Genomic DNA, 22959 nt, shown 5'->3' with positions numbered 1-22959 from the left:
CTTAGAGGAGCATGAGCTATCTGTAACTAACTTTAAATCAACCTCATACTGAAAAACGGAACATAACAATTCCTTAAGGTTACTCTCAGCTGCACTGCCCTGGCCAGTGACCATGCCTGAGTCACATTTCGCCAAGGATTCTAAACCTAATAATTCTAATGATAGAAAATAATAAATGAGCAGAGAAGGGAGACCCCTCTAGTACGCTCGTGTGCCTTTTTCACTGAAAGACTTGGCAGAAAGGTGGCGAAATGGGCCTGCCATTCAATGATCTTTTTCTGAAGCTTCCTCTCCAAGCTGGAATGTAATCTCTCGTGTTCTCATAAGGACAGCCGTCAAATGAAAGGTGAAAACTCTTGGCTGAGTCCAGGTTGGGGTTTCTGTTTGCCTCCACTGCACACATCATCCTTTGTAGAAATCTAGATCGACACACTTCTTTCAATACTTCTGTGCTACAAGTTTTAAGTGACTGGTTCCTGAAGTTTAAGCCTTGGCTAGAAAAATTACTCAAGCCATCATCCAGCAGTCTTTTAGGGCTCTCCGTGTTTTGTACAAGTGTGTCTGTTGGAGGGGTCTTTCAACGTGAGAAAATCCTGGCACCTCAGGTTCTTCAACTGCCATAAAAATGTTTGTGAGGCAGGCCAGTCTCCAGCGCATAGCGTTTAAAACGTCAACTCCAGAGACTCCTGCCCGGAGCCCTGTTTCCCCTTGCACACAACTTAGACGAATCTGGGCTCTGCACTCTCCTTCCTGCACCCAGAGGCGTCCAAAGCACACGCCCACCTTCCTCGAGCGCGATGCAGCACGCACGCGCGGATCCGCTGAGACGTCACCTCGGCGACCAGTAGTGACGTCAGAAAGCGCGCCCGACCGAAGTTCGTCCGGATTTTGCAGGCGTGAGTCCTGCCTCTTGGAGCTCATGGTGCGCTGCGGTTGCGCTTTGTTGAGAAAGGTTCGTGTCGGGGGTCGTCCCCAGCTTAGGTGTCTTCGCCGCTCTCCTCCTGGGTTGTCGTTCCTCGGTTCCCGCTGTCCTGGGAGAAGATTGTGTCTCTGTGACACGCTTATGGCCGTTTGGGGTCCAGCTTTAGGGAATTCCTGTAATGTTCCCAAAGCACGTGAGAAGATAATTGGGGACCTGCCTGCGGTTTAGACCGGGCATTGCGGTGCACGTGCCGGCTTTGTTTGTTTGTTTTGGTTCTCAAGGTTTAAAAGAGAGTCCATACCTGCTTTTATACATTTCTCCTCCTTTACACTGCTTTTGATATCTTTCTGAAGACTTTTCTGGAAGCCAGAATGTGTGTTTGCTGTGCCTTGTACAGAGATTTTACGTCAATTTTTATGTAGTGCCTGTCTTAAAATCTACTTTTATAACAATCTGCAACCAACCGCTTCGATTAAAAAAAAAAATCACAGTGAGCTTAACTGGCAACGGTGTGTGAAAGCTAGAAGTCATGTACATAAGCTGTTGTTACTAACAGCCATTATAAATGAGAGTCCTTAATAAATATGACAAATCTAGAAAATAAAGAAAAAGTCACATATTGAACACAGCTTTAAAAGCCCTTACCAGGAATATCTCAGGGTGGTCAACCTTTAGGGTTTTTTTGTTTTTTGTTTTTATACTCAGATATTTTTGATACCCAAAAGTACTGCAGATTACCAAAAACGTGAATATTAATTTAAACGATTGCTCTGTAATTTGAAAGCCTGGGATTAAGACACAAGAGCTTTATAAGAAGTTACCTATCTGTGAGGGAAACTAAATGTAAAATACCAGAAGATATAATACAGTATTCGAGGAAGCCTGAAAAGCCAGTCAGTGAGAGTGATAGGCCACGGGTGCTGCAGAGCATACAACCATAAGCCATAGTTTAGTTGTATTTGAGGATACATTGAAACTGACACCAGAAAATGGGTTTATGACAGAAAGAACAAATGATAATCTAAACAGAGGAGAAAGCATGCATAGAGTGGCAGGGAGAGTGGGCAGCTCAGAAAAGAACAGGAAAGCTCCAACAAATGACAGCTGTCCTGGTGAGATCCGGTGAGGGCTTTGAATCCAGTGCTGTAAATTTTATTATTTCAGAAGCAGCAAAAACCCAAAGTCACGACTGTTTCTGAGTAAAGAGAGACATAGACATCAGGTTCACTTAAGGGGGAAAGAGATGCTCTTGGCTCGTGGTGGTGGATGCATTAAGAAGGAATGATGAGACCCTGAAAGACCATTTGGAGTTCACAGTCAAGATTCTAAGAGGACAGTGGTCCTGGAAAGGAGTTAGGCTTCTTGGAATGCAGAAATTGTGGGAAAAAGCCATCTGTTTGTTCAGTCTTGGTGAGCAGATAAGCTTTGATAATTAACTGAGGGGACAGCTTCTTGCTGTTGCTGCTGCTGATCATTTAAAAATATTTGGGGGACTTGGCAGTTAAGAGCACTGACTGCTCTTGAGTTCAAGGTCTTGAGTTCAAATTCCAGCAACCACATGGTGGCTCACAACCATCTGTGATGAGATCTGACGCCCTCTTCTGGTGTGTTTGAAGACAGCTACAGTGTACTTATATATAAAAACATTTTGTTTTGGAGGGAACCCAAAACAAAATTTCAGTGGGTACCCACCAGGTTACTTATTTAAAGGGTTTCAAATGTAAGTGAAAGGCACTTCTGCTTTCAGTTGTTTTAAACTGTTAATAGCTTAGCTTTTCCCGGGGATTGGAGGTGGGGGCGGGGAGAGTTACAAGTATCTACTGAGGTCAGGTTTGGAATGAGAACAGGAGAAAGGGCAGAAACCTTGGGACTAGGTGAAACTATCGATCGTTGAGGAAGAGAGTGGGAAAGGAGGTAATGTGAGAAAGGGGTATACAGCGCTATGCACACAGCTTTGATTCTTTCCTGAACGAAGCCTCAGTAGAATGGAATTAGAAACTTTTAAGTTAAAAGAATATTTGATGTAAATATATCCTCTCTCTCTCTCTCTCTCTCATTTTCTTAAGTATGGAAATTTCATTGATAACCTAAGAATCTTCGCCAAGGGAGGAAGCGGTGGAATGGGTTACCCTCGTTTAGGTGGAGAAGGTGGAAGAGGTGGTGATGTCTGGGTTGTGGCCCATAAAAATATGACCTTAAAACAACTTAAAAACAAATATCCTCAGAAACGGTTTGTGGCTGGAGGAGGAGCAAACAGTCGGTAAGTGCCTATGGGATGGGTGCTCTGAGCTTCGTGGAAGTCAGACGCTTCTGGGGAAACCAGAATATAGAACTTTACTGATAACCAAGTTACTTTCTGTATTCTCATCAAGCAAAAGTCTAACATGAATGACTATTTTGGTGGTTTTGACCTTTGTCCATTTATTCTCCCTGTGTCCCTTTTGTATTTCTTCCTGGAAATAGATATTAATTGAATCCCTACTTTGTTCCAAACTTACCTTGGGCAAAATTTTAGTAATGCCCCAGCAGTCCCCGCCATGGAAAGCCTTTCATTTATAGTTCTTCCACCCAGGTATAACCACTATACAGTGTGGCTTTACAAATGTCATTATATGTTTGTGTATAAGATCCAGCATAAAGAAATAAGAGAACAGAGCAACAGTGTCTTACAATGCTCTTTCCATGCCTAAAACTACTCAGAAAGCCGTGTATCACAGTATCAGAGTTAATATTTTATCACTTGGCAGAGCAGTTTAGACTAGTGTTGGTACTGTCCTTTTTTCTTGCCATAGCCACAATGTTTTAATGATATCTTATGTAGATGCTCTTTACATATTTAAGTTTTTGATAAATTCCTACAAGTGGAGTTACTGTTAGAAGATTATAACAACTTATTTTAATGTAATGTAACTTTAAAGTAGCCAATTAGCCTCTTCCAACTTAAGTTATGGTCAGGTTTTTAGAAAATTGATACTCATTAGACTTGCTGGGTCTCTGTACTTTGTATTGTAGAAATCATCTTTGGATTTCAGATATATAATATATCAGTTCATTTCAGGTTGAAATGACTTAGTGATTAACTTAGTAACAAGTTATTAACATCTTTATAGGACATGTTAGTATAAAATGTGAAAAAATAGGAATAATCTTTTGTTTTTAGTGTTTAACCTTTTAATATCTATTTTAGTGAGAAGGACTGACTGTTATTTAGCCCTTACTTAGCCCTATTTACTGTTATTGTAAATAATTTGATTTAGTGGTGTTTTGTTTTGTAGAATTAGCGCACTGCAGGGCTCCAAGGGAAAGGACTGTGAAGTGCCTGTTCCTGTGGGTATCTCAGTAACTGATGAAAACGGCCAAGTGCTAGGTGAGGCTCTGGCTTCTATGTCTGTGAAAGACGAGCATATTTTCCAAAGTTAATGCAGGAAATAGCAAAAGAGCTCCCTAACTTGTGAGGAAAATGTTCTTCAATATTAAAATTACATCATTTATTTTGTGCATTGGGAGACCACACACGTGGAGGTGGGAGGACAATTCACAGGAATCAGTTCTCTCCTCCCATCCTGTGGGTTCTGCGGATAAAACTCAGGTCATCAAGGCTGGTGCAGGTGCCTTCATACACAGCCATTTCTCAGAAGAAAGGTTTTTAACATTTATAACTTTAGCTACTCGCTTATTAAAGTGTTTTTTTTTTAATGTATATAAAATGTATTCAGCTTACTGCTAGATTTAAGATGGCTTTAAAGAGGTAAGGATACTTACTTGGTTTTAAAACATATAATCAGCTTCCTTTTAACTATGTACAAAAGTATTTTTTCTGGGGTATTTATTTGCCTTGTGTCCATGATAGACAAACACTTTACCTCCAAGGCAGCCCTAGAGAGTTGCTTTTAAAAGTGTGTGTGTGTGTTTTTTTTTTTTAAAGAAATTTAATGTTACAGTTTAGCCCTTTAGAGTTTTAAATTGGAATTTGTTGATATATTTATGCAACAAAACAAAACATATTATTGGTTTTATTTATTAATGTTTGTTGTCTTTCCTCTTAAAGGAGAACTCAATAAAGAAGAAGACAGAATTCTTGTTGCTAAAGGTGGCCTTGGTGGTAAATTACATACAAATTTCTTACCTTTGAAAGGTCAGAAGCGCATAATTCACCTTGACCTAAAAGTCATAGCTGATGTAGGCCTAGTAGGGTAAGTATCATTTATATTCTTATAATATGTCCATCAGTTCAAAACTACAAAATAAATGTCAATAATAATTTTGGGCAGTTAACATTCCTAGTTTACGCAATTTGTGTATTAGTACTTTGTGCTAAAAATACAGTTGACCCTTAAAAATTTAAGAGTTAAGGCACAAATTTTATCACTATATTCCTGCAATAAAAATCTTAAAATTGCTTTTCTTTTTTTCTTTCTTCCTTCCCTTCCTCCTTTCCTCCGCCTCTCCCCTTGCTTGCTTGCTTGCTTGCTTGCTTGCTTGCTTGCTTGCTTGCTTGCTTCTTGTTCTTCCTATGTTGCTCCTGTTGGTTTGGAAATTCCATACAGTTCTGGCCAGCCTCAAGCTCATGGACCTGCTGCTTCAGCCTCTCAGGTGCTGGTTTGGTGGTTTTAAAAAGAACAGTCCTCATAGGTGCATATATTTGAATGCTTGGTCCTCAGTTGGTGGAACTGTTCAAGAAGGATTAGGAGATAAGGCTTTGTTGGAGGAGGTGTGTCATTGGGCGGCCAGCTTTTAAGGTTTCAAAAGGCCACACCATTCCTAGTAAGTTCTCTTTGCTTCATGTAAACTCTCAGATACTCCTACAGGCTGTCTGCTGCCATGCTGTCTGCCATGATGGCCATAGACGGCCAGTCCCAAGGAATGGTGCCACCCACTTTCAGCATAGGTCTTTCCATATCAGCCAGCACAATCAAGACAGTCCCTAACAGACCTCCCCACAGGCCAACCTAATGTAGATAACCCCTCACTGAGACTCTTCTCAGCTGACTCTAGATTGTGTCAGGCTGACAATTAAAGGTACACATCACAGTCACCATGCCTGCATCTGTATATAACTGGATTCCCGGAAAACGTAACTACTAATAGCCTCTTACTGACCGTTGAACTCTTAGTTTGTGTTATTGGCATGTCACATGCTATGTGAACTAGATGTGGTAAAAATTGCATACATTCATTATCTGTTTTATAACTGTAGTTTGTGTGTGTGTGTGTGTGTATCAGTCTGTACTGGAGAGCTGAGTTGGTTATTAAAAGCATTTGATGTTCTTACAGAGGACCTGGGTTAGTTAGTAGTTCCCAGCACCCTCATGGTTGCTCAATTCATGTTCATTTATTTGTAGGAAATTATTTTTCCCTATTTTTTTGGCCCATTCATCATTTGGTGATGAGTTGTTTAATCTTTGCTATGCATTTAAAATTAATTAATTAATTCATTCATTTATTCATTCATTTGTTCTTTGGTTTTTCAAGACAGGGTCTCTCTGTGTAACAGCCTTGGCTATCCTGGACTTGCTTTATAGACCAGGCTAGCCTCAATCTTACAGTAATCTGCCTGCCTCTGTTTCCCTAGTGCTGGGATCAAAGGCATACGCTACTAAGCCTGTCCAAATTTTAAATGTTATTGCTTTATGATCACCTAGAATACAAAGAATTATTTCAGTCTCTTCGGATTAGTAAAGATTTGTTTTGTGTCAAGGGATATGGGATGTTTTAGAAAAGCTGTGTGCTGCTGAGTAGAATGAACATTCCTTGGTGTTTGAATGAAACACTCAGTGAATATCTGTTAAGTCCATTTGATGTGTGATGTGAATTAATTCTCATGTTTCTGTTTAATGTTTGTCCAGATGACCTGTCTAGTAGAGAGAATGGGATATTGAGAACATCTAGTATTAATGGATTGGTATTAATCTGTGTCTTCAAACCCAGTAGTACATACTTTATGAAATTGGGTTCCCCAGCATCTCGTACATACATATTGAGGATAAGAGATGCGTCTTGGTTAGTTCTTCCCCTCATCAGAATGAAGTGCCCCTTTTATCTCTTCTGACTCCATTTTAGGTTGAAGTCTATTTTGTCAGGCAGTAGGCTCGTGACTCCTGCTTGCCTCCTGGTCCTGTTTGACTGGGGTACTTTTGTCCGTCCTTTCAGTCTGTGAAGTCCTTGTCTTTAAAGGTAAGGCGTGTCTCCTGTAAGCTATAGAGAGATGGCTATCATCTCTTCATCCGCTCACCTGTGTGTGCTGGTGAAGAACTGAGGGCAGTGATATCTAAAGCCATTACTGAAATGTGTGTGTCCGGTGGTCTCTGTGTGGTTGTTTGGGGCTTGTTTGTGTCCTCAGGGGTGTTTCATGGTTTCATATTTCCTTCACAGTCTCTCTACTGTGCTTATTCCTCCCATCAGCCTCTAGTATTACTTCCTGTATTCTCTTTAGGCTCAGTTTGTTGGGTGTAATTTTAAAGGCTGTTTGTATCATAGAAAGTGTCTCTTTATACTTCAATTATGACGCACAGTTTTGCTGGGACTGTTAGTCTAGCCTGGCCGGTATAGTCTTTTAGGACTTGGAATGCATAGCTCCAGGCTCTTCTGGCCTTCAGTTTCCACTGAGACACCAACTATTATTCTGACGAGTTTTTCTTTACGTGTGGCTTGTGTTTTTTCTCTTCCAGCTTTCAATATGCTTTCTTTGTTCTGTACACTTAGTGTTTTATTGTTGTAACCATGATATGCCATGGAGATTTCCTTTTCTGGCCTTGTTTATTTGTGTTCTGTTTCTTGTATTTCTATGGTCGTATCTTTTCTTAGTTTGGCAAAGTTTTCCTCTATTATCTTATTGAAGCTCTAGCCTATGCCATTGATTTGGAATTCTCCTCCATTATCAATATCCTTATCAATATCTACAATTTTTTATGATGTCCCACATTTCCTGTGTTCCTTTCCTCTGTGTGTGTGTTTTAATTTTTCATATCTCTTGCCTATTTTGTTTAATTCCTTAATGTTATCTTCCACTCCTGAGTCTTCCCTCTGTTTGATTCATTCTACTTTAAAGGCTTTCCTTTCAGCTTACAAGACAGAGTTCGATTTTCTTCCAAGTGAGTCCTGGATTGGCATGTCGGTTCCCTCAGCTTGATGTTTGTGTTGCCTCAGGCATCACTCAGCTGTTTATTCCCCTTAAGTTCTTTCTTCTTAATTTCACTGAGCTGTTTTTATTTTCCTTAAACTCAGTTGGATTCTTTGATAAAGTTTATGGTTGTTCTTTTAAATTCTGTGTCCTGGAGTTCATCTACATAATTCTCATTGGTAAACATTTCTAAAGGACTAGTAGGTTTCAGAGAGAAAATACTGGCTTGATCATTTTGTATCGCTGATATGTTTGCAATGAAATCTATGTATATGGACTTTGTTGGTTTGGGCATGTGGGCTTTGCTGGCGCTAAGTCTGACATAGACAGAGCCGGTTGGGGTAAAAAAGAGGACTGGGCCTGAAGACTGGAAATGGCTCGAGTGGAATAGAGTCAGTCAAATGAGGAGAGTGGACTGGGGCAGTATACAAGATGTGCCTTTTGATGCCTGGATTAGGGGGCGGGGGAGCAGGAGTAGATAGGCCTAGATGGGAAAGTTGGAGCCAGCATGGGAAGTTGTTGGTTGGGAGTGGGGGAGCATGTCAGATGACTGCAGAGGAGCACAGACTAGCCTGGGCCACTGAATATGTGACCCAGACTCCTGTGGCTGGCTGGGGAGAAGTCAGTGAAACTCACCAGGCTTAGACCCTGGAGAAGGAAGGTCTGGCTGTGTAGAGAAGTTAGATAAATCACAGAAGGAACCTGGGGGGGGGGGGGGGAACATGTAGGACAGATCATTAGAATACACTTTTTAAGTAATCCTTATTTTTAATTCCTATACTTAATGTTTATATTTAATACTTAATACAAAATGGTCCCTTAAGGAAATATATCAATAAAGTCAAAAGTCTTTAAAGTGATCATATATTTTAAACCCATGTTTACCCATATCGATATTTATTAAAATAAAGAGATTAAAGATACAAAGATTTAAGATAATTACCATACTTACTACCTTTTGTTTTTCAATTTTTACTTTATGTGTGGGTGTTTTTCCTTCAGGTATATCTGTACCACTTGTACGCTTGATACCCTCAGAAGCCAGAAGAAGGCATCAGACCCCCTGGGATTGGGATCATACATAATTTATATTTATTATTACAGTTTTTGCAGAAAGAAAAAAAAAACAATTTAACTATTCTACCACTCCAAATATCAGTGAAAAGTATCTATCTCTCTAGTTATGTACATATTTTTTATCACATTTACTTGTGTTTGTGTATATGTCTGTGGGTATGCAGTTGCCACAGCACATGTATAGAATCAGAATATTTTTCAGGAGTTGGCTTTCTTCCTTCCCCATGTATATCTGAGGGATCAAACACAAGTGTAAGACTTTACTCACTAAGCCATCTCAGTGGCCTCTCCATGGCTTTTATATACATATTTTTCCAAAGTTATTTATAATTGCAACAAATTAGAAGCAATATGAATGTCATTAGAAAGCTGGCTGGATAAATTGTGTATTAACCATTGAAAAGTTGTTCTTAATATCATGCAGTTTAAAAAAGATCAGTAAATTATGAAATATTCTTCAAAAGAAATCAAGGCATATTTTATTAGTCAAGCTTCTCTAGCGGAACAAAACTTATAAAATCCAGGGCAAAGGACTATGTTAAATGATGCTATCTATGTACATGGCAGCAGAAAACTCTAAACTGTACAAAAGAAGCTCTGTGGGACAAATGACCCAGTTTCTTTAAAAATAAATTGCAAAAGAGAAGCAAAATGGAAGGTAAGCATATATGAAAAAGAGATTTCAGAGACTTTCCAACTAATTATAGTTCCAATGCTTTATTTCAATTTGTATCCAAACAACCAGATTTTTTTAAATTGGAGACCCCTGAACTAAAACTGACCAGAATGCTTCCTCCCTGAGGGCTAGTTTTCATGGAAACAGAAAGCACAATGTACGCTCCCAAAGGAGGAAGGCAACCCAGTCTTATCCAGCTGTGAGACTCATGAACCTATCAATAACCGGCATGACATCATGACCCTAAGGGTGCAATAATGGCACATACACATTGGCAGCAACCAACAGGTTTCTAACTGGACTTAAGACAAACTCAGCATGTTGACACTTGGGAGGCAGAGGTGGGTGGATCTCTATGAGTTCCAAGACAGCCAGAGCTACACAGTGAGACCCTGTCTCAGAGTTGGGGGCAGTGGGAGGAAATACCATGTATGGTACTAGAACCTAGCTAACTACTATCTGTATGAAAACATAAATACAGAAAATATTCTATGGATTGATGTGTGAGCACACACACATGCATGCAGTAACAATGAAATAAGAGGCTATGAATTTGAAAGAGAATTGGGAGGGAGCAAAGGCAAGGAAGAAAGGTCTTAGTTGTATTATAATCTCAAAAGAAAAAGGAAAAATTAAATAAAAATGGTATTGATAGTATATGAATAGTAATTGAAGCTAGGTGATTAGCACAGTAATTATTTCTCTATTTTTGTCTGTGTTTGTAATGTTCAGTTAAATAATGTTTTGTCAGTGTTTGGCTAAAGATAGTGAATTGCAGGGCTAAAAGAGCTGGCTCATCAGTGAGGAGCACTGGCTGTTCTTCCAGAGGATCTGAGTTCAATTATCAGCATCCAGATGGTTACCCATCACTGTCTGCAGTTCCCAGGGTCTCCAGTTTCCTCTTCTGCCCTCAGCAGGCACCAGGCACACATGTGGTGCATAGGCATACAAGCAAAACACCCATACACAGAAAGACAAATTAAGATAAAAGAGAGAGTGAATTGCAAGGTCTTGAGCTTTAAGAATTATTTTTAATTATGTGTATACACATGTGTCTGTATGGGGGTGAATCCAGTGGGTGTGGAGGTTTGACCTGTCAGATCCCTCCGAAGCTGGAATTACTACAGGCACTAGTGGGTTGAGAATGGACTCTGCCTCTGCAGAAGCAGTGTAGTCTCTTCTTAACCTTTCAGCCATTCTCTCCAGCCCTGAATTTTTATTTGTTTACCTAAATTTTAAAAAAGAGGTACTTTACTCTCTTAAATCTTAAATCCATACATTTACTTTATTCATAAGTATATTTTTTTCTCAAGTATTCCAAAATTATTTTAGTCTTACAATCTTGTGGAGAGAGACTGAAGAATTGACTCCTATGCTTCTTGAATATAGAGTGCATTTTCTAGTATTGCAGTGTAATCCCTGTATTCTAATCATAGTTCCAGAAATACTCAAGAAATCAGCATTTGGGAGGGGAAGGGTTTGAAGGCAGAGGCAAGCAAATCTCTGAGTTTGAAGTCAGTCTAGTCTACAGAGTTCCAGGAAAGCCAGGGCTACACCGAAAACCCTGTCTTGGAAACAAACAAAGCAAGAGCAGTGTTCTCTAGGTAGCTTGGTGGTCCTGGAACTCTGTAGACTGGCTGGTCTTGAACCTCCCTCTGCCGCCCAAGTGCTGGGATTAAAGGTGTGTGCCATCACCATCTGGCAAGAAATCCACTTCTTGTCAGAACGAAGTCCAAGAATGGAGTTGATTGAGAATTCTGAGTGCTTGTGAGAAAACTTGAAGAAAACATGAGTCTTGTGACCCCAGTTTCTTTGAAACAAAGAATTGTTCTTGGAATGTGTTTTCATGCTTCTTCCAGGTGTAGCGGATAGGAGTGAGTTTTCTTCAGCTATTGTTACCCACATGCCTCTCTGGAAAAACATGTGTTTGAAACATGTGACTTAGTCTTGTGATTGAACACCCTGCTCATGTGATTCTTTTTACCCCCCAAGTATAAATTTCCTGATGCTTTGAATAAAATTGGCTATTGATTGAGACTTTAGTCCACCTTATTTTTAGCCCCTGATCTCCCAGGTTCACATCACCAACTAGAGTAGTAAACACTTGAAATGTTGAGTATTCAGAAACATACAACTAATTCTGTTAGTTGTTATAATGCACATATATAATGTATTTCAGATTCCCAAATGCTGGAAAATCCTCCTTACTAAGTCGGGTTTCCCATGCAACACCCATGATTGCAGATTATGCGTGTAAGTATAAATGGTGTATTTTAATGTGTAAAGTAAGTTTTCTTTGCATAAGACTAATACAAGTCTGAGTTTAGCTTTAATTTGAAAGCTTTCAGCAGTTAGAATCCATGCATTTCTTTTTAACCTTTCAGACCACTACAGTCCTCACAAAAGTTTCTTGTCCTTGTCAGGAACATCACTGCATTTATTTCTCTGTTGCACATCACTTCCTTGGTTACTATAGGATTTTAACGCAACTTAGCATGTGTTATATACATTATGATAAAAACTGGGAAGACAGAGATAAACATTTTTACTAATTTTATAAGGAATTTTTTCTAGGAACCATATTAGGCTATGCCACTAGTAAAACTGGTAAGCAATGTTGTGACATCACTTAGACTCAGACTAGGGAGAAGGGAATGTGTATGTTTGTGTGTGTGTGTGTGTGTGCATATCACTGATAAATACAGGGGAAGGAAAGTGTTAAAGAGCAAAAGTAACTGCTATAGGTTGACCTTCCTGAGGGACTGTGCTTGGGCAGAGATACGCACAATAATTATGATTAATCAGATAACGGATCTTTAAGTCATGAAAAGAGCCTATGCACAGCTCAGTAGTTAGAGGAAATGTGTTTGTCTAGAGAACAAGAAGTAAGAGTCGGAAGGAGGAAGTGAGATTAAAATCTGATCAAATTCCATAGACTACATGGGTGGTGTTTCATCTTTGGATAAAACAGGCTCCCCAAGTGGCCAGCCTATACTATAGAGACTGGTTGGTATAAAGCATTAGGGATCTGGAAAGAGTAGTTAGTGCTAGTGCAGTGGCTAGACGAGATGCAGTGAGAGATTACGCTAAAGGGATTGGGTGACAGGATTTGCTATTATTAAACAAAACCCCACAGAATGGCAGTCAAATTGACAGGCCAGATTAGCCTTGATAGAAGGAAAGACAAAAAGTCCTAGGAGAGGGCTAATACAGACATGGAAGGCATAAGAACAGCTCAGATGAGAACTTTACCAGGTCCTGTGTGATGGCTTAGTGGGTAAAGGTACTTGCTGCTAAGCTGGACCATTCAGTTTTACATGTGGTAGAAGGAGAGAACTGAATCCTGTAGGTATTCTCTGACCTCCACATGCATACCACTCCATGCACAAGTCCTTCCCCCAAATAATAAATACATAAAGGTAATGAATTCTTCAAAAGAAAAGTTTTACTGCAGAATCAGTGATTGTGATCAGAACCTAAATCCTGAGCCCCTAAACATGCTCAAGCTGCCCTGGCCATGCAATAGGACTTCGGGCCAAACACACAAGTCTCTGTCTTTTTAAAAGTACAATGTGAATGACGGAGGTAAGTGTAGTACCATTTCAACAAATTAAAATGGGATTAAATATTCAGCAAATACATATTATTTAACCTATATATAACATTGACATTTTTTCTAGAAAATGTGGTCTTTTATTCCTTCCTTAATTTACTGCCACTTCTCCTTTCAGTTACAACACTAAGGCCTGAACTTGGAAAGATTATGTACAATGATTTCAAACAGGTTGGTAGTTTTACATTGAAATACAGATGGTTTTGTTTTGGATTTCCCCTCCTTTTTTTTGTTTTTTTGATAGAACTTTTAAAGGTATTTCTTATTTATGAATATGTACACGTGTATGTCTTTGTATGAAGTCAGTTGGGTGTCAGTCACTGGAGCTGGAGTTACGTGCAGGGCTAAGCTATCTGATGGTGTGCTAGGTATTGAACTTCGATTCCTTCAAGAAAACATATGCTCTTATCCACTGTGCTATCTCTCACCTGGTAGTAGGACTTTAATATTTACGTGGGACTATGGCCTTGAAGGAACAACAGAGGGGTGGTTGTTGTTGCTGCTGCTGCTGTTGTTGTTGTTTGATACGTAAAACTACGAACAAAGTAATTCTGCTCAACATTGTATAGTAAAACAAGAATTTAATTTCTTCTCCTTCCTAGTGTTATGCTCACCCCATCTCTACAGGATTATATCTTCATTATATATTCCCTAGTCTGTATCTTCTCTCTCAGTGTATGTCCTTTTTTACCACCCCACTGAATGGTTAATCTCCAGTTCTCAAGATGACTTTCTATAGAAACTGTGAGAACTGTTTAATTCCAAGTTCCTAATTCTGAAAAGGAGGAAGGCAGGCGGTCCGTTGTTGTTTTCTCTATATTCTTCTTAGAAAAGATCTATAGTTGCTTATATACACAGAGAAGCCTGCACGTCAGTGTTTCTAGCAACCTTATTCAAAGTTACTAGAACTTGGAAATAATCAAGATTCTTAGTATGCGAATGGATTAACTGTGCTATATCTAGAGGACAGAATAGTCAGTTTTAAAAATTAATGGATTGTGAAGCCATAAAAAGATAAGATCTTGAATACATGTTGCTCATGGAAGAAGCCAAAAGGCTATCTTCTTCCAGTGTCAACTGTTAGTACTTTAGTAAAGGCAAACTATGGCAAAAAAAAAAACAAAAAAAAACAAAAAAAAACAAAAAAAAAAAACCAAAAAACCCTGTCTTAGTCAGGGTTTCTATTCCTGGACAAAACATCATGACCAAGAAGCAAGTTGGGGAGGAAAGGGTTTATTCGGCTTACACTTCCATACTGCTGTTCATCACCAAAGGAAGTCAGGACTGGAATTCAGACAGGTCAGGGAGCAGGAGCTGATACAGAGGCCATGGAGGGATGTTCTTTACTGGCTTGCTTCCCCTGGCTTGCTCAGCCTGCTCTCTTATAGAACCAAGACTACCAGCCCAGAGATGGCACCCCCCACAAGAGGCCTTTCCCCCTTGATCACTAATTGAGAAAATGCCTTACAGTTGGATCTCATGGAGGCATTTCCTCAACTGAAGGTCCTTTCTCTGTGATAACTCCAGCTGTGTCAAGTTGACACAAAACTAACCAGTACAAACCCAAAAGGTCAATTTTGTCAAGATAAAGAGAAATGGGGCATGCGTAGAGGAGGCCCAGGTGATTCTTAGGATAGAGGCACTGTTCCAGGTGATACCATTACTACTGATGCACCATCCATTGGTCAAAACTTTCAAAATATACAAGATCAGGGATGAACTCTGTGTAAAGTCTGGCCTTAAATGGTAATGGATATTATAGAGTACTAAATGTTAGATATACTTACAGTATATACTGTATGTTGAACACAAAGACCAGTATTTAGAAGAAAAGGACATTATTTATCCCTAATGTCTAAGGGAGCTCAATAGAGCTTTCTGAAGGAGATTTTAGGATGTGCACACACCTCTGTCATAGCGACGGCCTCCTTTCAGACTCAGCATTCCCTTTCAACGGGGAACAGCTTCTCCTTCCTTACTGGATCTCAAGTCTTCCCGACGGGCTAGGGACTACAGTGGCAAATGATACCTGGTCTTCAGAGACTTCAAACTAATGTCTTATGGATTGCCTGGCTATTTGTTTGTAATAGATTTCCCCTTGGTGATCCCGATGATACAGCAGGTGTCTGGTGCACAGCAAGGCTTGAAAAGTGTAAAGTGATTGTTAATAATTATCACCCATAGGAGGCCTATGGGACACTGCGTTGTCTCACTGTGTAAGAACAGACAATCATCCTGCTGGCATATCATGAACATTTATGAGCAATGGTGCCATTTACAATTGGAATGTAAAACAGACAATATATCTGAGTGTATTTGCTCTGTGTGAATGTTAATGAATTGTGCTTATAAAAGTTACAGTTTTATAAAAGAATTCATGAGCATACTACAGGGTTAGAATTAAAGACTAACAGGGCTCGGTAGCTAGAGGAGCTTACAGGCCTGACCGAGTTTAATCCCTGGGTCCCACAGGTGGCAAGAGAAAACTGACTGACAACTGAGAGTTGTCCTCTGCCCATATGCAAGTTCTAATTCATGTGCACACATTCACACATATATACATGCTAGTTAATTATTTACACTTACATTAGTAACTGTTAACTAAGTACTAAACTAACCCCCAATAACTATAACTTGGTATACTAATGAGTTAAAATAGGATACACATATCTGATAACAAAAGATTTTAGCAAAGATGTCATAGAGTGATTAGAAACTATATGAAGTTTGAAAATTTGGGAAAAAATTGACCTTGGTTTCAGTGTTTTCTTTTTTATTAGATTTCAGTAGCTGATCTCCCAGGTTTGATAGAAGGAGCACATATGAACAAAGGCATGGGCCACAAGTTCCTCAAGCATTTAGAGAGAACCAGACAACTCCTTTTTGTTGTAAGTTATATGCCTATCAGTGATATTCAAATGGATTAATTTGGTTTTCCAAAAAAAAAAAACTTTGTAAGATTAAAGATAATGTGTCACAAAATCATGTTTTCATCATTGTTGAATGCTGTTCCATATCTTATGGTGGTACCAAAGATCTTACAACCTGGTGACACCATAGTCATCTTCGACATGTGGTCATACTCTGTGAGTTGACACAGTGATAGAATCATTGGCTGTGTTTTCAGAATGGAGTCCTGGTACTAAGCACTACATGACAGTACTAGTACTATTACTCCTGTACCTCTGTTGCAGTGGGGCAAGTACAGTAGAGGATGCTTGTTTATAGTACAGGGATGCGAGTACTGTTGCTATTGTTTTGTATGCACACTTGGCCAGACTTAACCAAAACTTTAATTCCTTGAGATTTTGGCATAGTCTTCTATAGAATCTCTTTCAGTCTAGTTGGTATGCTTGAGCCAAGCATGAGATTATCAATATTGGTATCAGTTATCTATACCAGTTTTTCATCAATGACTGACTTTCTAGTAATGCTTGTAGTTATCATGACAACGCAGTTTGTTATTTCATTGAATGACTGAATTCCCAATTAAATACAGATTGAGAAATTATTCCTTGTTGAAATTATTGAGAGAAAACATTTCTAAGCACAAAACTGAATAACTGATTTATGTTCTATGTTTTCTATTTAGGTTGATATTTCTGGATTTCAGCTATCTTCTGTAACTCCATATAGGACTGCCTTTGAAACTATAATACTTCTCACAAAAGTAAGTTTTCTGGTTCACTGTGTTCTGGATGTAGTCCACCAAATAGGCGTGTCACATAGTAATGAGAGTAACCACCTTTGTAAAGATTTTCTGTCAGTTGAAAAATTAAGGTTGCTGTTCCCGGTCTTCAGTATTCACCCTTCCCTCCAACTGTGACGCTGGCAACGCCCTCCTCTGCTCCACATCCCCTCACTCTTGTATGCCTCTGCCCTGGCCTCTTTCCTGAAACATTGTCCACTTGGGAACTTTGCTCTGTTGGAGGGTACTGATGACCAAACCGTGAGTGCTACACCAGCATTTTGCCACTGAGCTGTACTCCCAGCACTTTCCTTACCATGTAACAACTTCGCCGACAGTGACTAATGAGCTTACCGTACTGCCATTGTTTCTCATTGCTTACAGTTAATGTGCCCTGGACTGCTCAGTCTGTAACTCATCACCGTCTCTGGCTTGTGCTTTAGACTGGATACTACTAGGCATCTTTGACGGAATGTCAGGTTAAACACTAAAGGAAGGAGGAGGAGAAACTGGAGCCTTTTCTGTTTTAATTCTGTAGCGAATCCCCACTTTTAAGTCCATATGCCTTTTCCAAGAACGCCACAGGTATTAAGTTGTTATAACTAGCGTATGAGTCTCATCCCTGTTGACTCTGGATAGCACTTGGCTCTAGGCACAAAGTCAGCTGTTTCTGGGAAGTCTGAGCTAACATCCTATTCACTGGTTTAGCAGAAAGCATTGTTAGTTTTATAGTTACTGTGATTTATTGTGTTGTAGTGATATGAGTGGGCTGTGCAGTTGCCAGGTTATTAAAGAAAGATCACCGTTACCTTCATACTGTTACTTGGTTTGTTTTTTTTTTTTTTTTTTTTGTTATTTAAAGGAGTTGGAGTTGTACAAAGAAGAACTGCAGACAAAACCTGCACTCTTAGCAGTTAATAAGATGGACTTGCCGGATGCCCAAGTTAAACTTCAGGAACTGATGAAGCAGCTCCTGAGCCCTGAAGGTAAAGCGGCTGCTCGCTTCCATCTGTTGTGCAGTACTGGCTGCGAGCAGAGCAGGTCAGGGAGCTTTCGTTGGTTTTGGTGAGGATAAGTTCTTGAGTCAGGGTTTCCTGTAGCCTAGGATGGCTTCAAGTTTGTTGTTTATCTAAGGATCATCTTGAATTTCTGCCTCTACCTCCCAGGTGCTAGAATTATAGGCATATACTTCTATGACCAATGGTAGTAAAAATCAATGGGAAAGAAAACTACTGTTTTCTACTCTAGAAACTGTATATTTAAAGAAAGAATACATAATGTTTGATGCACTAGAATAGCATTGACCAGTCATTATCAGGTCTCAAAACAAATAAGTTAGAGAAAGAAAAGAAAGACTACTTATGTCCAAAAAGGTCAAGTTCCAAAAAAACACCTAAAATGTCTGTGGGCCTGTAAAGGGTGTGAGGGGGCCCAGAGAGATGCTCAGGCATTGAGAGCACACGCTGATCTAGTAGAGGACCAGGGCTACTCTCCAGCACTCACATCAGGTGCCTCTCAGGAAATCCCATGCCTTCTATGTTCACACACAGCTCTGCACCCAGACACCCATTCATACATTTAACTAAAGATAAACTATTTTATTTTTTATTTTTTGATAGTCTCATAACGTAGCTCTGGCTATCTGAAGATCATTCTGTAGCCCAGGATGGTTTTGAAGTCATAGAGCTCCACCTGCTCTGCTCCTGGGCGCTGGTATTAAAACTGTGCACCGTCGTGACCAGCTAAAGATAAAGGAACCTTTACAAAGGAAACCCAACCAAACCACCCAGGACGTGTGTCAGAGGAGACAAGTCAGTCACAGAGCCTTCACCAGCCCTAGATCTTTGTTTCACTGGTGCACACTGTATTTTAACAAACCTAGTAAGGCTTTACTTTTTTTTTCTTGTTTCATTTTTTGAGAGTTTATATATGTATGGGTTTTTGTTTGTGTGTATGTCTGTATACCGTGTGCATGCCCGGTAGAAGGCATCAGATTTTCAGGGTCTGGAGTTACAGACAGCTATTAGCTGCCATGCTGGAACAGAACCTGTTCTCTGGAAGAGCAGCCAGTGTTCTTAACTGCTGAGTCAGCTCTCCAGCCCCCAAAGCTAGTAGTTTTAAAGAGGGATTTATTTTTATTGACGTTGTTATTGTTGTTTTACTACTGTTTACTTGGTAACTCTGAAGAATAATAGTCCTTGGAAAAGAACATTTAGTTCTGTGTTTATGTGACACAGAAAGTAATGTGTGTGGCTAATGTCTGTGACTAAAAGGATGTGTCTGAAATTTCTTAAATGGAATTATTTCCACTGTATAAAGAAACCTAGAGGGACTGACTTAGTCACTATTCTATTGCTGTAAAGAGACACCCTGACAAAGGCAACTCTTGTAAAGGCAAGCATTTGACTGGGGGGCTTGCTTACAGTTTCAGAGTCTTACATTATCATCATGATGGGGACATAGTCTCATGTATGGCTCTGGGGCAGTAGCTGAGAGCTGCATCCTGACTTGCAGACAGAGAGACAGACAGACACTGGGCACAATATGGGCTTCTCAAAGTATTGAAGCCCAGTTCCAGTGACACACTTCCTCCACCAACACCTCCTAATCCTCTAATCCTATCCAGTAGTGCACTTCCTGATGACTGAGGGTTCAGATATGTGTGCCTACGGGGCCATTGTTATTCAAACCACCACAGGGACTCTTCACAGTGTGGCAAACTGAGTGCTATAGAACACTTTTATCCTGTGCTGAGGATGTGTTCTTCTCGCCTCATGGCATGTGGCCATGTGCTTTTGAAGAATACTGATTTCATTCTGTTATTGGGAAGATAATTGGGGAAAACAGACTTTAATATACTTAGATTAGCAGACAGCACCAACATTTTTCTTTTCTTGAAAATCATTCTCCTACATAATGTACATGTTAGGACTGTCTCTGATTTAGTAAGTTAGTTTGGGGTCATAAATATTCCCCAAAAGTCTTCATTCATTAATATCATTTGCCTTATCAGGTCAGTAGTTCACTTTGCTTATTGATCTTGCAGCTGGTGTGCTAGGAGTGAGGGTTAACTCAAAAGTGTTTATGTATTCTGGACCACCACAATTCTTGAGTTTATCTCTCTGGGTTTTCTTGGAGATTTATAGCTGAGAAGTCAGGATGATTTCAGTCTACCTATTTTATTGTTTGGTAGTTGGCCCATCCATTCAGTTTGCTGTCCTCCTCCCCAGCTGCCTTAGTGTGAGGGAGAAGATAAGGCTAGGCAGCATTGTTATCCCCTACATGATTGGCTAGACAATGGTAAAATGATCTGGCTGGGAGCAACTTGGCCTCATGCTGCAATTTTTATTGTGGATGCTGGCCTCCATTTAAATAGTGATAACACTGTGCCTGAAAGAAATTAAAACTTACATGTGTATTAAGGTAAGCTAAAATGTTCCACGTGATGTCATTGTTTTTATAGAAACATTGCCTCATTTTATTTGGCCTCCTCAAGTAATTTTTATTTTTCCTTTAAGTATTGTCATGATTTACTAGTATTTATTCTTTTTTTTTTTAAATAAATTTGCCCAACAGTTATTTACTAAGTACTTACCATGTGCTACGAGCCATCATTGTCAGTAATGAAACACAGATCCCAGGAGCATGTGAGGCAGTGCAGACAGGGAAACAGTTCCAGATGCTAAGTTGTCAGCTTCATAGTGTTGAATTAATTTTTTTTATTAATTTTTCAAAAGGCAATGAAAATCACCTGTTCTTGTTTCAGATTTTCTGCATTTATTTGACACAAAGATGATTCCAGAGAAGGCTCTAGAGTTCCAGCACATCATTCCCATCTCAACAGTCACTGGGGAAGGCATTGCAGAGTTGAAGAGCTGTATAAGGAAAGCACTGGATGAACAGGATGGCAAAGAAAGCGATGCGCATCGCAAAGTCACATCAAAGTGTGCTGCTACTGTCTCCAGAAAAGGCAGCATTCAAGCCTAGTACAGCGTATTGACGGAATACTGTTTCCTTCTAAGGATCAGAAAATCATGTTTAAAACGTGGATGAGCCTGAAATGCATGATGTTCAAAGAAGCCAGGCAGGCATAGCAAGACAAATATCAATGATCTCACATGCGGAATCTTAGAAAGACAAATCTGAACTGATAGAAATCCTGAAAAATGATAATTGTGTGTAGTATAAATAGGAGCTAGAAGATTAAGAGATATTGGTCAGAAGGTACAAAGTTTCAGTTAAGCTTTTCAGATCTGCTATGTACCTTGTTTGTAGAATAATGTATCATATTTAAAAATTTGTCAGAAAGTAGTTTTAAGTGTTCTGACCACAATTTTTGAGAAAAATATATTTTAAAATAGATTTGACTCTGTTTTAAAACATGCTGTTTATGATATAGACACGTGTATAATTTTGTATCAGTTAAAAATAGTATTGAAATTACATTAATTTGAAAGCTTTTCCACATTTTAAAGATAGTATTTATCGGTATATGTGTCATCATTCAGGAAAATAAATTTTCATCTTCCTTTCCTTCTTCTGGCTTTAGCTCAGCAAGATGGTTCACTTTTTTGCATAAAGTGTACAGAAGACCCAGGCTAGCAAGCACACAGTCTAGTGGGGCTCTTGTATTTCATTCCTGATGTGGGTGCTGATTGGGTCCTATCCCTTTGGTGGGAGCTTAACCTCACAGCCTGGCTAATGGATAACTGGGTCAAAGAGTCCTCACTGGCTAACCTACTTTGATTTTCAAGTTTCTTACAATTACCCCCTTTATTACATTATTTTTCAAATTTAGTCAGTTTATGTTGGCCATTTGAAGTCTCTAGGAAGAGTAAATTATATAATCAGTGGGAAAGCCCACCTTCCAAGAAGATAGGTTTTATTAATTCCTGCCTAAAGTATTTAAAAAATATTTACAAACAGAGAATTTTTTTTCCTTTAGGTGAAATGTGAAATGTGCATGCTTACTTCTAAAAAATACATCCAAGCAGTACACAGGAGCATGAGGCAGCAACAGACCTTGGCTAGAGAAAGTTACAGTCAGTGGCTTAAGGTTTTATGAAAATTTTACAGTTTCCCACAAATGAGTTCACTGTAATTTTCTTTTCTTTTTTTTCTTTTTGCAAAGTAGCAGCAAGTTAATGAACTTTAAAAAATTCCTTAGCTAAGCATGGTGGTGTGGGCCTCTTCCCACACCACTTGGGAAGGAGAAGCAAGGGATTTTGAGTAAAAAACAGCCCCTCCTGGGTGACAAAGCAGATTGTAGGTTGCTCTGGATTTCATAATGGAACGAGGTTTAAAAATACTGGTTTTTAACAGTATGGTTTTTTTTTAATTATTGTATGTGGTTTGTTGTTTTGTCCTCAAGTAAGTCTATGTACCATCTGACTGTGTGAATGAAGTGTCCATGACAGCCAGAAGAGGGGGTCAGATATCCTGGACCTGAAATTCTCTACAGTGGAAAGCCACCATGCAAGTGTGGGAAATCAGAACCAGGTCCTCAGCAAGAGCAGCCAGGCTTCTTAACTTCTGAGCCGCCTTCTCCAGCCCCTTTCTTTAATACTTTTTTAATTTGTTAAAAATTATTTAATAATTTATTGTTTAGTAAAAGTTATGGTCATTGACCCCTTTTTAAAAATCCTTTTTTTAATTGTATGTTGATTGTACTTAAATTTCTTCTGACTTAATAATGTGTATAGTTTGATAAAATATTATTTGAATTGTAATCTAGTTTCTGTTCCTAATGTTTCCTTCTCGTTCTAGTGCATGGACTAGTTTTTCTCGGATCTCTTTTTTCTTCATTACAGGGGAATTTATTGAGCACTGTGCAGGGCGCTGCACATGCAGTGCTACAAAGAAC

The 22959-nt window shown here is 39.3% G+C and overlaps 1 protein-coding gene across 1 annotated transcript; it reads left to right on the top strand.

Annotated features, from left to right (window-relative positions):
* Window positions 1-848: 848 nt before the first annotated feature.
* On the top strand, window positions 849-22825 carry Gtpbp10 (GTP binding protein 10). Its single transcript, XM_021162600.3, has 10 exons — window positions 849-952; window positions 2989-3182; window positions 4198-4289; window positions 4971-5115; window positions 11975-12048; window positions 13527-13579; window positions 16189-16296; window positions 17001-17078; window positions 17959-18082; window positions 20863-22825. Exons 1-10 carry the CDS (start codon window positions 920-922, stop codon window positions 21081-21083), a joined length of 1122 nt encoding a protein of 373 aa, XP_021018259.1. The 5' UTR covers window positions 849-919; the 3' UTR covers window positions 21084-22825.
* The last annotated feature ends 134 nt before the right edge of the window (window positions 22826-22959 follow it).

The sequence above is a fragment of the Mus caroli genome, unplaced genomic scaffold, assembly GCF_978045245.1.
Source record: "Mus caroli unplaced genomic scaffold, Mus_caroli_1 scaffold_4, whole genome shotgun sequence".
Taxonomy (NCBI): Eukaryota; Metazoa; Chordata; class Mammalia; order Rodentia; family Muridae; genus Mus; species Mus caroli.
Note: the sequence above shows the minus strand (reverse complement) of the source record. Positions and strands in the feature narration are given on the sequence as shown.

Excerpts from the sequence above, each read along its gene's own strand:
- Gtpbp10 (XM_021162600.3), top strand. The coding sequence starts at position 920 with ATGGTGCGCTGCGGTTGCGCTTTGTTGAGAAAG. Across the intron at positions 3,183-4,197 it reads GGAGGAGGAGCAAACAGTCG|AATTAGCGCACTGCAGGGCT; the intron begins GTAAGTGCCTAT and ends TTTGTTTTGTAG. Across the intron at positions 18,083-20,862 it reads GCAGCTCCTGAGCCCTGAAG|ATTTTCTGCATTTATTTGAC; the intron begins GTAAAGCGGCTG and ends TTCTTGTTTCAG.